We start from the raw sequence: 10,768 nt of genomic DNA, 5'->3' as shown, positions 1-10,768 counted from the left end.
CCAAAGTTCTTAAAAAGTTTAATTAAATACTTACGATCTCGAGAGAGATGTAGAATTTAATTAAACACATTTTAGATGTATCGAGAGAAAATCTAAAATATAATTGTGTGATACGTTCATGGTTTGTTAAGAAATTAACTAAATAGCTAACTCAAATTCTAGGTAAAACCCAGAACCCTAGACTTGCATTTATTGTTTTCTCACAATTACTTTATTTGATTTGATTATTATTTTACTGCTTAGTTAGAAATTACAACTCCTTCGAATTTAATTTTGTTATTTTTGTTAAGATAATAAAAGTAGAAAATTAACTCGTCCCTGTAGGTTTAACTCCTAGAATACTCCTAGTGAATTATTACTATGGCCGACCCTGTACAGTTGCAAGAATTCGTTAATCGAGTTTTTGACACCGTTGCCAGGGACGATGTTTAATTTTTCTACTTTAGTTACTTTTGTTTTATTTTATATCTTATTTTACTTTTAGTTCTTCACTTTTAGTATTGATTTTTTTTTTTGCTTAAGTGCTTGGTGTATCACTCAATCTCAAAAATGTGACTTGGAAGTTGAGAGAATAGCAAATTATTTGAGGAAGCAAATTTGTCTGCAAAAACAGACTTTGCGACCATCGTCACTAGATTTCATATTGCCTTAGAGATAGCTGAGTTTGGTAGTTTAGACGAATCCGAGATGACAGAAGAAATAGAAGTAATAGCAATAATCAACGGGAGGTATCACCATAGGCTCCACCTATAGGACTTCATCTTCGAGACATTCAATGTCCTGCTATTGCAGCGTCCCTGCACTGTATCAAGCTAAGTGAAGAAGTAAGAAATTATGAGCTTAAAATAGTACATTTTAGCGTGTTTCCATGGCTTAGCTAATGAAACTCACTCTCTTTCGTATGGAAATTTTATTCAATGGTGCAAACTTTTCCATTGAATTGTGTGTTAGAATTCGATCGAAGAATGAGGTGCTTCTCTTATTGTCTCAAGGATCATGCAAAGTCTTAGCTACTTCATCTACCTGAAGGATCTTTGAGGACATGGAAAAATGTTTATAACATCTTTATGACCAAATACTACTCATCTTAGAAGATCATTGACTTAACAAACAAGATTGCACATTTTCATAGATGGAAGGTGAACCAATTCATGAAGCATGGGAGTACTTTAAGCTACTTCTCTCTTAATGTCCTCACCATCAATATTCTCTGGCACCGCAAGCTCAATTTTTTATGATAGGTTGACCTTAACAACCCAGAATATGATAGATATTGTAGCTTGAGGATACATTAGGGATAAGATTCTAAAGGAATTGGTTGGACTTTATGAGCTACTCTCTAGTAACTCTCAGCAAAAGGCAATCCAGGGTAAAAGAGTAGGAGTACATGAAATGAATATGCCACGGGATTTGGATTCACAGGTTGCTGAGATGAGTCATCAAATACAATTGCTATTACATTGGGTAACTCAATCTCCAAAACCATGTGCTTATTGTCCTATGTATGGGCATTCTGCTGTTGATTACTATAATAGAGAGCCTCTTAACTTGATTGAAGATGTCAATTTCATTGGAGCATGTGGTGGACAGAAATTTAGCCAAAGAATAATCCTTTTTCCAATACATATAGTGAAAGATGGAGAAGCCATCCTAATCTTTCTTGGAAGAATCAAGGGGTCAATTCTTTGGAACCAACTAGATTCCAACATCAACAGCCGACCTCTCAATATCCTCCCCAACCTACTCAAGAAAAGAAGCCCAACCCTAAAGAGTTGATGTAGCAATATATGCAAAAGGTGGACCAAAAGATGGATCAAACTGATCATCTTGTACAATCTCAACAAACATCAATTCAAAATCTTAAGAGGCAAGTTGATCAGCTAGCAAAGGCAGTAGCTGAGAAGGAACCAGGTAAATTGCTCAGCAATACTGAAGTGAACCTTAAGGAAACTACTATGGTTGTGACTCTTTGTTCAGGCAAAGTATTGGGTGATCCCATCATTAAGTCTAAGGCTAAACCAAATGAAAAGCAAGATGAGAGTGGAATTGCTAATGAAAGTGAAAGAGCTAGAGATGCGGGAAATGGTTCTAGTAGAAGGAGTTTAGAAGATAATCAACATATGAAGGTGCCTAAAGTGAAACCTTATGTGCCGCCCATCTCCTTCCCTCAAAGGCTACAAAAAAAGGCAATTAACGAGCAATATCAAAATTTGGTGGAAATGCTCGAGAAATTTCAAGTGATTTTCTAAAGTTCTTGCTAATATACCTGTGTATGCAAAGTTCTTGAACGGAGTGGTGTCTACTAAGAAGTTGGAGGACTTTGCAATGATGTCACTCACTGAAGAGTGTAGTACGGTGGTTCAAAATCATCTTCCTGTCAAGATAACGGATCCAGGGAGTTTTATTGTGTCTTGTCAATTTGAAAATATTTTTGTTGATAAATGTTTATGTAATCTTGGGTCAGTGTTAATCTAATACCTATACCCTTTTTTAGGAAATTAAAGTTTGCCAACCTTATGCCTACACATGTGATTCTACAACTGGTTTATCATTCAGTGTCTCATCCTGTTGGCATTGTAGATGATCTGTTGGTTAAAGCCGATAAATTTTATTTTCCTTTAGATTTTCTTATTTTTGAAATGGAAGAAGATATTTCTATGTCTATTATTCTTGTTAGAGGATTTTTATCCATGGAAGGGGCTAATATAAACTTATTAGAAGGAAAATTGACTCTAAGGGTAGGTAAGAAAAAGAATAATTTAATATTTTTGAACTCCTAAATTACCCTTCTTATGAATCTTATTCGTATCTTGATGCTATTGACAATTTAACTGGTGAAAAGTATGTTACAAAGAAAGACTTGGAGTTGATGCCCGGGCCAAATATTCCTCTTCAGCGGTTCGAAAGCGATCTTTTAAGGATCAATGGTATCAAAAATCCCATGTGCATGCGCTAAATGGAATGAAATTATTTGAGCCACTTCATCCGTCATAATTGCATTTGCCCCATCTAGCCGAAAACGTTAAACTTAGCACTTCTCGGGAGGCAACCCGACTTTTTTTTAATTTTATTTAATATTTTCTTTATTTTTGGGGATTAGTGGTGGTGTTTGTTTCATTAGAATTTTATTCCTTTCTAGTTTGGCCTATTTGGTGGTGTGTTTAACTCCTATTTATAGTGTTTATTCTTTTATTTTGGCAAGATTTCACTACGGGTTTAACTATTTGATGGTAACTGGCAATTTCCCTCTTACTCCACTTCATCTTTGGTACTTCATGTTATCAGGGAAGTTTTACTTTCATCTCTCTTTATGCTTATAGTTTTTTTTTTATTTTTTTTCTTCTCCAATATTGAGGACAATGTTGTTTTAAATGTGGGGGAGTTAGTTAGGGGTAAATAGATGAAGTGAGATTTTTGAATTTTTGGTTAAAATTTTTCAAATTTTTGTTGATTCTCCGATAGGCAATGGCTTATATTTCGAGTATTATTATTGTTAAAGCATTATATTTATGAATATGTTTAAGTCAAATAGTATTGTCTCAAAAAATATTTTGGTGAATATTTGGTATTTTGAAACTTTTTCAATTTTTGGATAACTTTTTTAGGTATTGTAAATGTTTTTCTAACAATTTTCTTGTGGATTGGGACTAATTATTAATCTTAATTCTCTATATTATTGAGATATGAAACAGGATTTTGTATTCTAATTTGTTTGTGCTTATATGCTTATTTTGTTGAGTTGAGCTATACTCCCTTGGTTGTCGTTGCCGAATAACGGGGGGTCTTTATTTAGTAAATTTCAACTTTCACATCACAAGGTGGTGATAGTGATGATTATGTGATTTTTAAATAGTGAAAAATTGAGTAATCGAGCCCCTTCATTTAGGAGATGTTGGGAGCAGAGAAACTCCGGTGTGAAGACCAAATGCGTAGAAATATTGTTTTTCAACTCCGATAAACCTAATCCAACCTCGTTTGAGATACTACTTTAAGAAACTATAAATAAGGGTGTTCTAGATCATTTTTAAGGAGCAGAAAAATATTAGCCTAACTTAGTTCTAACATCTTTTGATAGTTTATTTTTGAGAAATCAAGATCAAACATAGAGAATCAAGGAGTGCACAAGGAGAGGACTGGAATGAGCAATTAAGAGGTTTCTTACTCTTTTTTTTTCTAATCTTTGTAGCAACTCTTGAATTCATGGTTTTAATTTTTGAATTATGTTGAACTAAATATATTTCTAAGATTAACATTTTTATGAAGGAATTTTGATTAGTTTTTTGAGTTTAATTTCTTGTCTTTTGTTATGATTTATCTGTCTTGATTTAGTTACGTGTTTGTGTTTGATCACCATATACATGATCTTTGGATTTATATCAAATTGAGAAGCGTGCATTTGATAAATAAACATATTTAGCCTAATCGAGAAAGTATGTTAAGAGTTTATATTATGCATTTATATTGGTAAAGTTCTTAAAGAGTTTAATTGAATACTTGCGATTTCGAGAGATGTGACGACCCCACCTCTCCCTTAGGGCGTACCCTAATGTTTGGCAGACCATCCACCAACTCTCGCTAGGTCTCACGTACAAGTCCCAATACAATACAAGAATCTCGATAATAAAAGCAATAGCAAATTCGAAATTTAGATATATACATTCGTGGTCATCAAATTCCCATACAGACCCATAATATAATAAGAGATTCAAGTTCAAGTCAAACCGCTAAAACTAGAAGAGAACACTAGAACAAAAGACGAGGGACCTAGACCAAAGCGCCAACCTTCTCCAACTCACACGCCCATGTTCTTGCCCCCTATAAAGAAAACAAACTAATGGAGTGAGTTATCACCAAGCAAGATATCAAGACAACATGCAAATGAAATAGCAAGTTGGCAGTTACATATATCACAATCTTAAAGCGAAGAAAGTAAACATTCACAACATAAGTCATTAACATTTCAAATAAACAATTCAGATAAGCAATTAACATTTTCATGCATAAGGATACAGTTTGCTCTTGCGAACTAGATCGACAGTAGTTTGAACAGGATCCGTTGACACTCAGTCAACCATGGGAATATAGTAACAAATCTAGTAGAGCACTGCTTATCTCCCATCTCCATCCACCGATCAACCCCCTACTGGGCTCGAACTCCAAAAATAATAGTAGAAGTAGCACTCGAGTATACTGAGTCCAATGGATCGAATTCAGTGAAATAAACAACAAACAGTATCCATGGTTCGTCAATCTCCTCGACCAAGTCCTTACTGGTTCGATTCAACTAACTAACCTAGGGATTTGGGATCCCAGGCAGTTACTTTCAAGTTATGCACATGAACATCAATTCATTTGCAAATAGTGCACAACAGTTTAGTCCAGTTAGGGCAAATGCGATAAGTACACACTCGCCTAACCAAAATAAATAAAGCATAGTAATAACATTCACTCAATCACAATTTCATGTCAAGTATTGCTCATTCATATCAAAAGAGCATTTCAAGCAAGTAGCAAGTTTTACCATGCAATTGGTACACTCACCAACTAATTAAGGTCTATCAATGACAAGCTCAGACTCTACTTCCTGGCCACTCTCAAAATCTGTGATTAGATAAAATATAACAAGAAATCAAACTTCCACCATAGCTATTCAAAAATCACACCTTGTACTTGTGAAAATCAATGGAAAAACTACGTAAGTGTAGCTCGCTACCATAGGCACAGCATATATGGAGCAAAAATATATTAAGTGTAGACAACTTTTTGAAGAAAAGTGATAAAAATCTCGAGTTTAAAACTGGACACTTACAACTATAAAACATTTTTAGGGCAAACAACATTTTCCGCCTCTTAAATCGTTTTGCTTTAGCTCAAAACCAACTATATGTGAAAATCAAGGTGTTTGCAAGTAACTCAAGAAAAGTAGGTCAAAATCACCCTTAACTTACACCGCAACTCTCACTCTTTCACTTGACCAACCAAGAAAGAATTTGCAGCAACATAGCCCCAAATTCCTCAAGTTAACCATCAAAGTTTCAACCCTATTTGCATGGCAAAACCACTATCAATCAAGATAACATCTCATTAGGTGTATGAAACATCTTTTGGCAACCAAATCCATTAATATTTCACATATATAAAGTTCTAAACTAAACTAAATATATCTTGAACCAAAACTAGAAATTTCAATAAAACTTGACAAAAACATGAAATCTTCCATAAACATCCTCCTTTTAGCTTTTATCACTACATATATCGGATAAATTTCAAGATAAAAGAAGAAAGATATGGTTCCTAGCACTTTTACCTCAAACCCTAAGATGGAAAGCAAATCAAGAGCTTCCTTTCTTCAAAAACTTCACCAAAGGCTTCCTTCCGCACTTGCTTCAAAGATCTATGGAGTAGATTAGGATTTCTCATTGATGTTCTCACAAATCAAGCAACAATCAAGCTAGAACTTGAGGTGTTTTTTCTCTCCCTTTTCTCTCTCTATTTTCGGCCAACAAGAAGAAAAAAGAAGGGTTTTGGTGCTAAATTGGAATATAAATACAAGACTTCTCTTGGTCAAATGGTTTATTAGATTGTCAACACTTGGCGAAGCAAGGTTTCATGCCTATCTCGGTGTCTCTCTTTTGTCTCTAGTCACTAACATATCTTGTGCTCCTCCAATTAACTATTAACACTTTTTGTCACACAATCCCCTTTGCACAAAACTCCTTGTCTACCAAATTTATTACACACACTTTACAAGTTGGTCACACTAGCATAATACACTACGAAACTCAACATGCACCAAATTAAATAAGGAAAAAGGATAAATATCATGACTCAACCATTAAAGCAACCAAGAAATTAAGGCAGGCCTAGAAAGATACTGACAAATCCAAGCAAGCTTAATTAGTGGGTGTAAAGTGAGTGGATTTTGAATCACCCATTTAGATCCAATTAAGACAATAAGATCATATGAGAGAGAGAGATCAGTATGCCACTGGATTTTTGGCAATACTCTCTGAAGATCAGGATGTGCAAAAACAGCAATTAAACATTGATTGTGTGGACATCAGATAAAACAGTATTCTGGATAAAAGAAGATATTGATAACGAAACTCCAGGTACCACTGCTAACTATTTGGCATCATAAGAAAGCTAGATTGCATCTCATAAACTTCAAAAGACACTAAAGAACAGATGAGCTTACATGAAGTTGAGTCAGTAATATGTTGACTAGATTTAACTCTTATTTCTCATATGGGATAATATCCTTCAATCATACAATTAATTAGAGTCAAATCTTACAAGATTTCCCAATCTGACTCTAAGACAAGATGCTGAAGTACTAAACACAAAATATAAAATCCTACGGAAAAAGAGCTAACTTACCAAAATGCCTATGAAAAACAAAAAAGGAACAACTGAATGCATGATACCAAAATTCCTGCTAAACATGCTTGGCTGGAGACTCCTAATTAAGATACTATTGTGTTAGTTACCTGGAATCTTCATTCACCCCGGGCAGGACGGGATATGCACCTGACACAGTCAAAAGCTTTTGGGTATGTCAACTGTTGTGATGCGATGTTGATGGCCAAGGAGGATAGATGGGCAAGAAGTCTCATGAGATGGGAAGAGAATGGAAGAGGAAGAAGGGTGGTTCTGTGGAGGGAGGAGAAAAGAGGGGAAAGCCAAAGCCACTCAAGTTTCAAAAGAAAAATACGCACATCCCGTGGTGTATTTTCACTTCAGACATAAGGGCGGCTTCTTTCGTTGGAGGACGATGTGAAATCGTGGCATCTGAGAGTAAGAGAGGCTATGATAAATTGAAAAGAGGCGCTCTGTTTTGATGTGACGGCAGTACAGAATGACTAAGATAGAGATAGGGTTTGACAACAGTATCTACTTTGCCCCACTATTTCAACTTTAATTAATGAATAAGTAACTCAAAGCTTCTGCAATTTTTCCCTTTTCAATAATAATTCATCCCCTCCTACTTAAATATGTTGTTGCTTATGTTTCCTTTCAATTTAATCGCACATCTAATTGATCTTTTTCTTAGCATATACTTTAAACAAGTTTTGGATATTTTAGAATGATTTGTGTTTAAATATCTTATGTAAATGAGTATAAGAGATGCAACCACACACCTGTACCCAAAATTGGGCAAATATCCCTGGATCCTGTAATTTTCAAACACAGAAATCTGACACTTCAACATGCAACCGCACCCAGACACCACCCAAGTCCATGTAACGTAACTCTAAAAAAGTCTTCCTATTTTCCAAAGTGAGCTGATTAAAGCCTGAGAGAAATTCTGGAAATCATTTACTGTTGTTTTGATAGACCACATGACAATTTTATATGGCTAGTCAAGCTAGCAACCTTTTGCAAGACCAAAACATAGATGCACTTGGACCGCATGGCACGTTGGGTTTTGTTAATACAGGTAAGATACCTATTCATATAGTTCCATCAGTTCCTCACAAATATCCATGCCTGCCCACTGAAGACAACATCTTTTAAACTTCGTAGAAACAACAATGCCACTGGATCCAAAGGTTCATAATTAATTCATCTAAGTATGGCACAAAAACATCATAGGTCATGAAAGCTACTGATTAGCCATGAAGCAAAAAGTAACAAGGCATCAGCACAGGCAAATATCAGAGAACATTAGCAGCACCAACTCCTATTACATTCAAAAAAGAAAGATGACAGATCAAAAAGTTGAGGGGATCAATACCACAATCCAAGAAAGTGAATATGCCATCCAATTACCTTGGTCTGGAGGATTTTTGCTTCCATTGGCAGCATTAGCTTGTAGAGGATTAGCCATGGGATTTTGGGAATTAGTTTCCATTGTCAGCATCTTCAATGATATCTTTCTCAAATAATCTGACTGCAAAAAATAAATCATGTCCAGAAGAAAAAATTAATAACCAAATAACGAGAAACAAGAGTAACTTAATAAAATGGACCAACAGCAAAATTCCGTGCAGGATCAATGGAAAAAGGATGCAAGTGATACATTAAGACCATGACATGCCGCAGAATTGCATGGCTACCTGGCTAGTTGCTGCACTATAAATCTTTTCCTCAAACCTCACAGCAATTTTCTTAAGTTCTCGCAGTCCCTCTTGTCCAGCGAATGGCAGATGCCTCTTCAAAGTCTCCATTCTGCACATGTGAGCACATCTGAACATTAAACTAAAAGCTGCTTACGACCTTACAGAAGTACGTCAACAACAGGAAACAAAATCATAAACCAGCTCCACAGTTGCATACTACCATGCAAAATCAACTTCGGAAAAAAACATCTTAAAGTCAATAAAGGAAAGCCAATAGCAAGTAAACCTACAAGAGTTTAGAAACAATATTAAATGCAGAGTCTTCTAAATTTCAGTTTTCAGCATCATGGCTACCCAAAAAAAAATTGTGTTCATCAGGAAAGGCATAAAAGTACTGTAGAAGTAGCGTGTGAATTAAAAGAGGAAGTGTAACAAGAAGTGGAAGAAGTGAAGGAGGAAAGGCAGAAGAGAGCTTAGTCTTGAAACACAAAGACATGAGGATTTCATTCTTGAAACTTTTTTCAACTCCATGTATATAACTTGAAACACAAAGACACGAGGATTTCATTCTTCATCATATTAACTCTCTCAAGTCGGTATTTTCTAATCTCACCAAGGAGTCCTTCAACGGAATCCATGCATTTGAAAAATCAGAAGAGGAAAATTCTGGCAAAGATAAGTTCAAAGCTACACATTCTCGGTAAAAGATGTAGTCGTGCAACAAATATAAGAATTCCACACATACAACACATTATCCAAACGACATATTGCATTAAAATACACTTCCTCTGGAATAAGACAGAGGCCATGAAGCATTGGAAGCTCCAAGAAGCTTCCAATTCTTCCTCAACTCCATTCCCAATAATACCATAAAATCATCCAGAATCTCAAACATATTAGTCTCCCACATCCAATGAAATTAATTATTCATACTGGAAAAAAAAATTATCAACACCAACTAAACAAATAATACATTTTTCTAGTATTACATTAAATAAGAAAAATCACAGTTTTAACCCAGGTAAGAGCCTTTAAGAAAGTCCAGAAAAAATTTTTTTTTACCAGTTTCCAAACCAGATATCAATCTAAAAAATTTTTAAAAAATTGCATACATATATAATCCAAAGTAAAGAGACAAAGCAAAAAGAAAACGAGGGGTTACATCTTATTTACGATTCTTTGACGATAATCAGCTTGGAGTTGAGTCCTCCAATCGCCGCTGTCAATAGTAGCCGGCGGAGCTGCATTTGGGACAGCCGATACTTCTCCACTGCCGCCTATTTGACCACCTTGAGGCGGACCCTGAGCTATCTGGCTTTGAGGCGCCCTCCAACTGTTGCTGTCCATTGCCTGATCAAACACAATTGGTCGACAGAAATAAATCGAAAACCTTGAAACCCAATAAAACAATTCAGAAATTTACCCGTGAGCATTAAATCTAGGGACAATTTTCAGAAACCTCCCTGAGGTTTCTAGCAGTTTCATTGATCGCCCCTGAGGTTTCCACAATTACTTGACCTCCCTTGAAGTTTAGGATTTTGTAACAAAATCAGCCCATGATATCAAAAGTGAACATAAAAAAGTGTTTACAGGAAAGAGAGGGAAATTTGTTCACATAAATGCCCCTGAGTTAAGTGTGCAAGTTATATTAGTGAAATAATGAAAACTAATACCAAAAATAAATTAGAAAAAGTGAGGGGATGTTA

General features: G+C 35.4%; 2 protein-coding genes and 1 non-coding gene across 4 annotated transcripts; 1 reads left to right on the top strand and 2 right to left on the bottom strand.

Moving 5' to 3' along the window:
* Positions 1-1,100: 1,100 nt before the first annotated feature.
* LOC113764239 lies at positions 1,101-1,206 on the bottom strand. The gene has a single exon (XR_003467522.1). It is a non-coding gene; the product is annotated as a small nucleolar RNA R71 (small nucleolar RNA).
* A 602-nt stretch (positions 1,207-1,808) lies between these two features.
* LOC113760153 lies at positions 1,809-2,956 on the top strand. Its single transcript, XM_027302722.1, has 4 exons — positions 1,809-2,186; positions 2,281-2,449; positions 2,557-2,738; positions 2,843-2,956. The coding sequence occupies exons 1-4, from the start codon at positions 1,809-1,811 to the stop codon at positions 2,954-2,956; spliced, it is 843 nt and encodes a 280-aa protein (XP_027158523.1).
* A 1,643-nt stretch (positions 2,957-4,599) lies between these two features.
* Positions 4,600-10,446, bottom strand: LOC113761556 (mediator of RNA polymerase II transcription subunit 15a-like). 2 transcript variants are annotated; one of them, XM_027304602.1, is made up of 5 exons: positions 10,225-10,446; positions 9,060-9,171; positions 8,773-8,893; positions 5,542-5,601; positions 4,600-4,815 (listed from the first exon to the last, which is right to left on the bottom strand). In XM_027304602.1, the coding sequence occupies exons 1-4, from the start codon at positions 10,407-10,409 to the stop codon at positions 5,549-5,551; spliced, it is 471 nt and encodes a 156-aa protein (XP_027160403.1). In that variant the 5' UTR covers positions 10,410-10,446; the 3' UTR covers positions 4,600-4,815; positions 5,542-5,548. The 2 variants fall into 2 exon arrangements, with proteins under 2 accessions (XP_027160403.1, XP_027160404.1); XM_027304603.1 differs by lacking the exon at positions 5,542-5,601.
* Positions 10,447-10,768: the final 322 nt, after the last annotated feature.

Source organism: Coffea eugenioides, chromosome 2 (assembly GCF_003713205.1).
Source record: "Coffea eugenioides isolate CCC68of chromosome 2, Ceug_1.0, whole genome shotgun sequence".
Classification (NCBI taxonomy): Eukaryota; Viridiplantae; Streptophyta; class Magnoliopsida; order Gentianales; family Rubiaceae; genus Coffea; species Coffea eugenioides.
This window is presented reverse-complemented; position numbering and strand designations above follow the sequence as displayed.

Excerpts from the sequence above, each read along its gene's own strand:
- LOC113760153 (XM_027302722.1), top strand. The coding sequence starts at position 1,809 with ATGGATCAAACTGATCATCTTGTACAATCTCAACAAACATCAATTCAA. Across the intron at positions 2,187-2,280 it reads CTCAAAGGCTACAAAAAAAG|TTCTTGAACGGAGTGGTGTC; the intron begins GCAATTAACGAG and ends GTGTATGCAAAG. Across the intron at positions 2,739-2,842 it reads AAGGAAAATTGACTCTAAGG|TATGTTACAAAGAAAGACTT; the intron begins GTAGGTAAGAAA and ends ACTGGTGAAAAG.
- LOC113761556 (XM_027304602.1), bottom strand. The coding sequence starts at position 10,409 with ATGGACAGCAACAGTTGGAGGGCGCCTCAAAGCCAGATAGCTCAGGGT. Across the intron at positions 9,172-10,224 it reads CAAAGAATCGTAAATAAGAT|AATGGAGACTTTGAAGAGGC; the intron begins GTAACCCCTCGT and ends TCACATGTGCAG. Across the intron at positions 8,894-9,059 it reads ATAGTGCAGCAACTAGCCAG|TCAGATTATTTGAGAAAGAT; the intron begins GTAGCCATGCAA and ends TATTTTTTGCAG.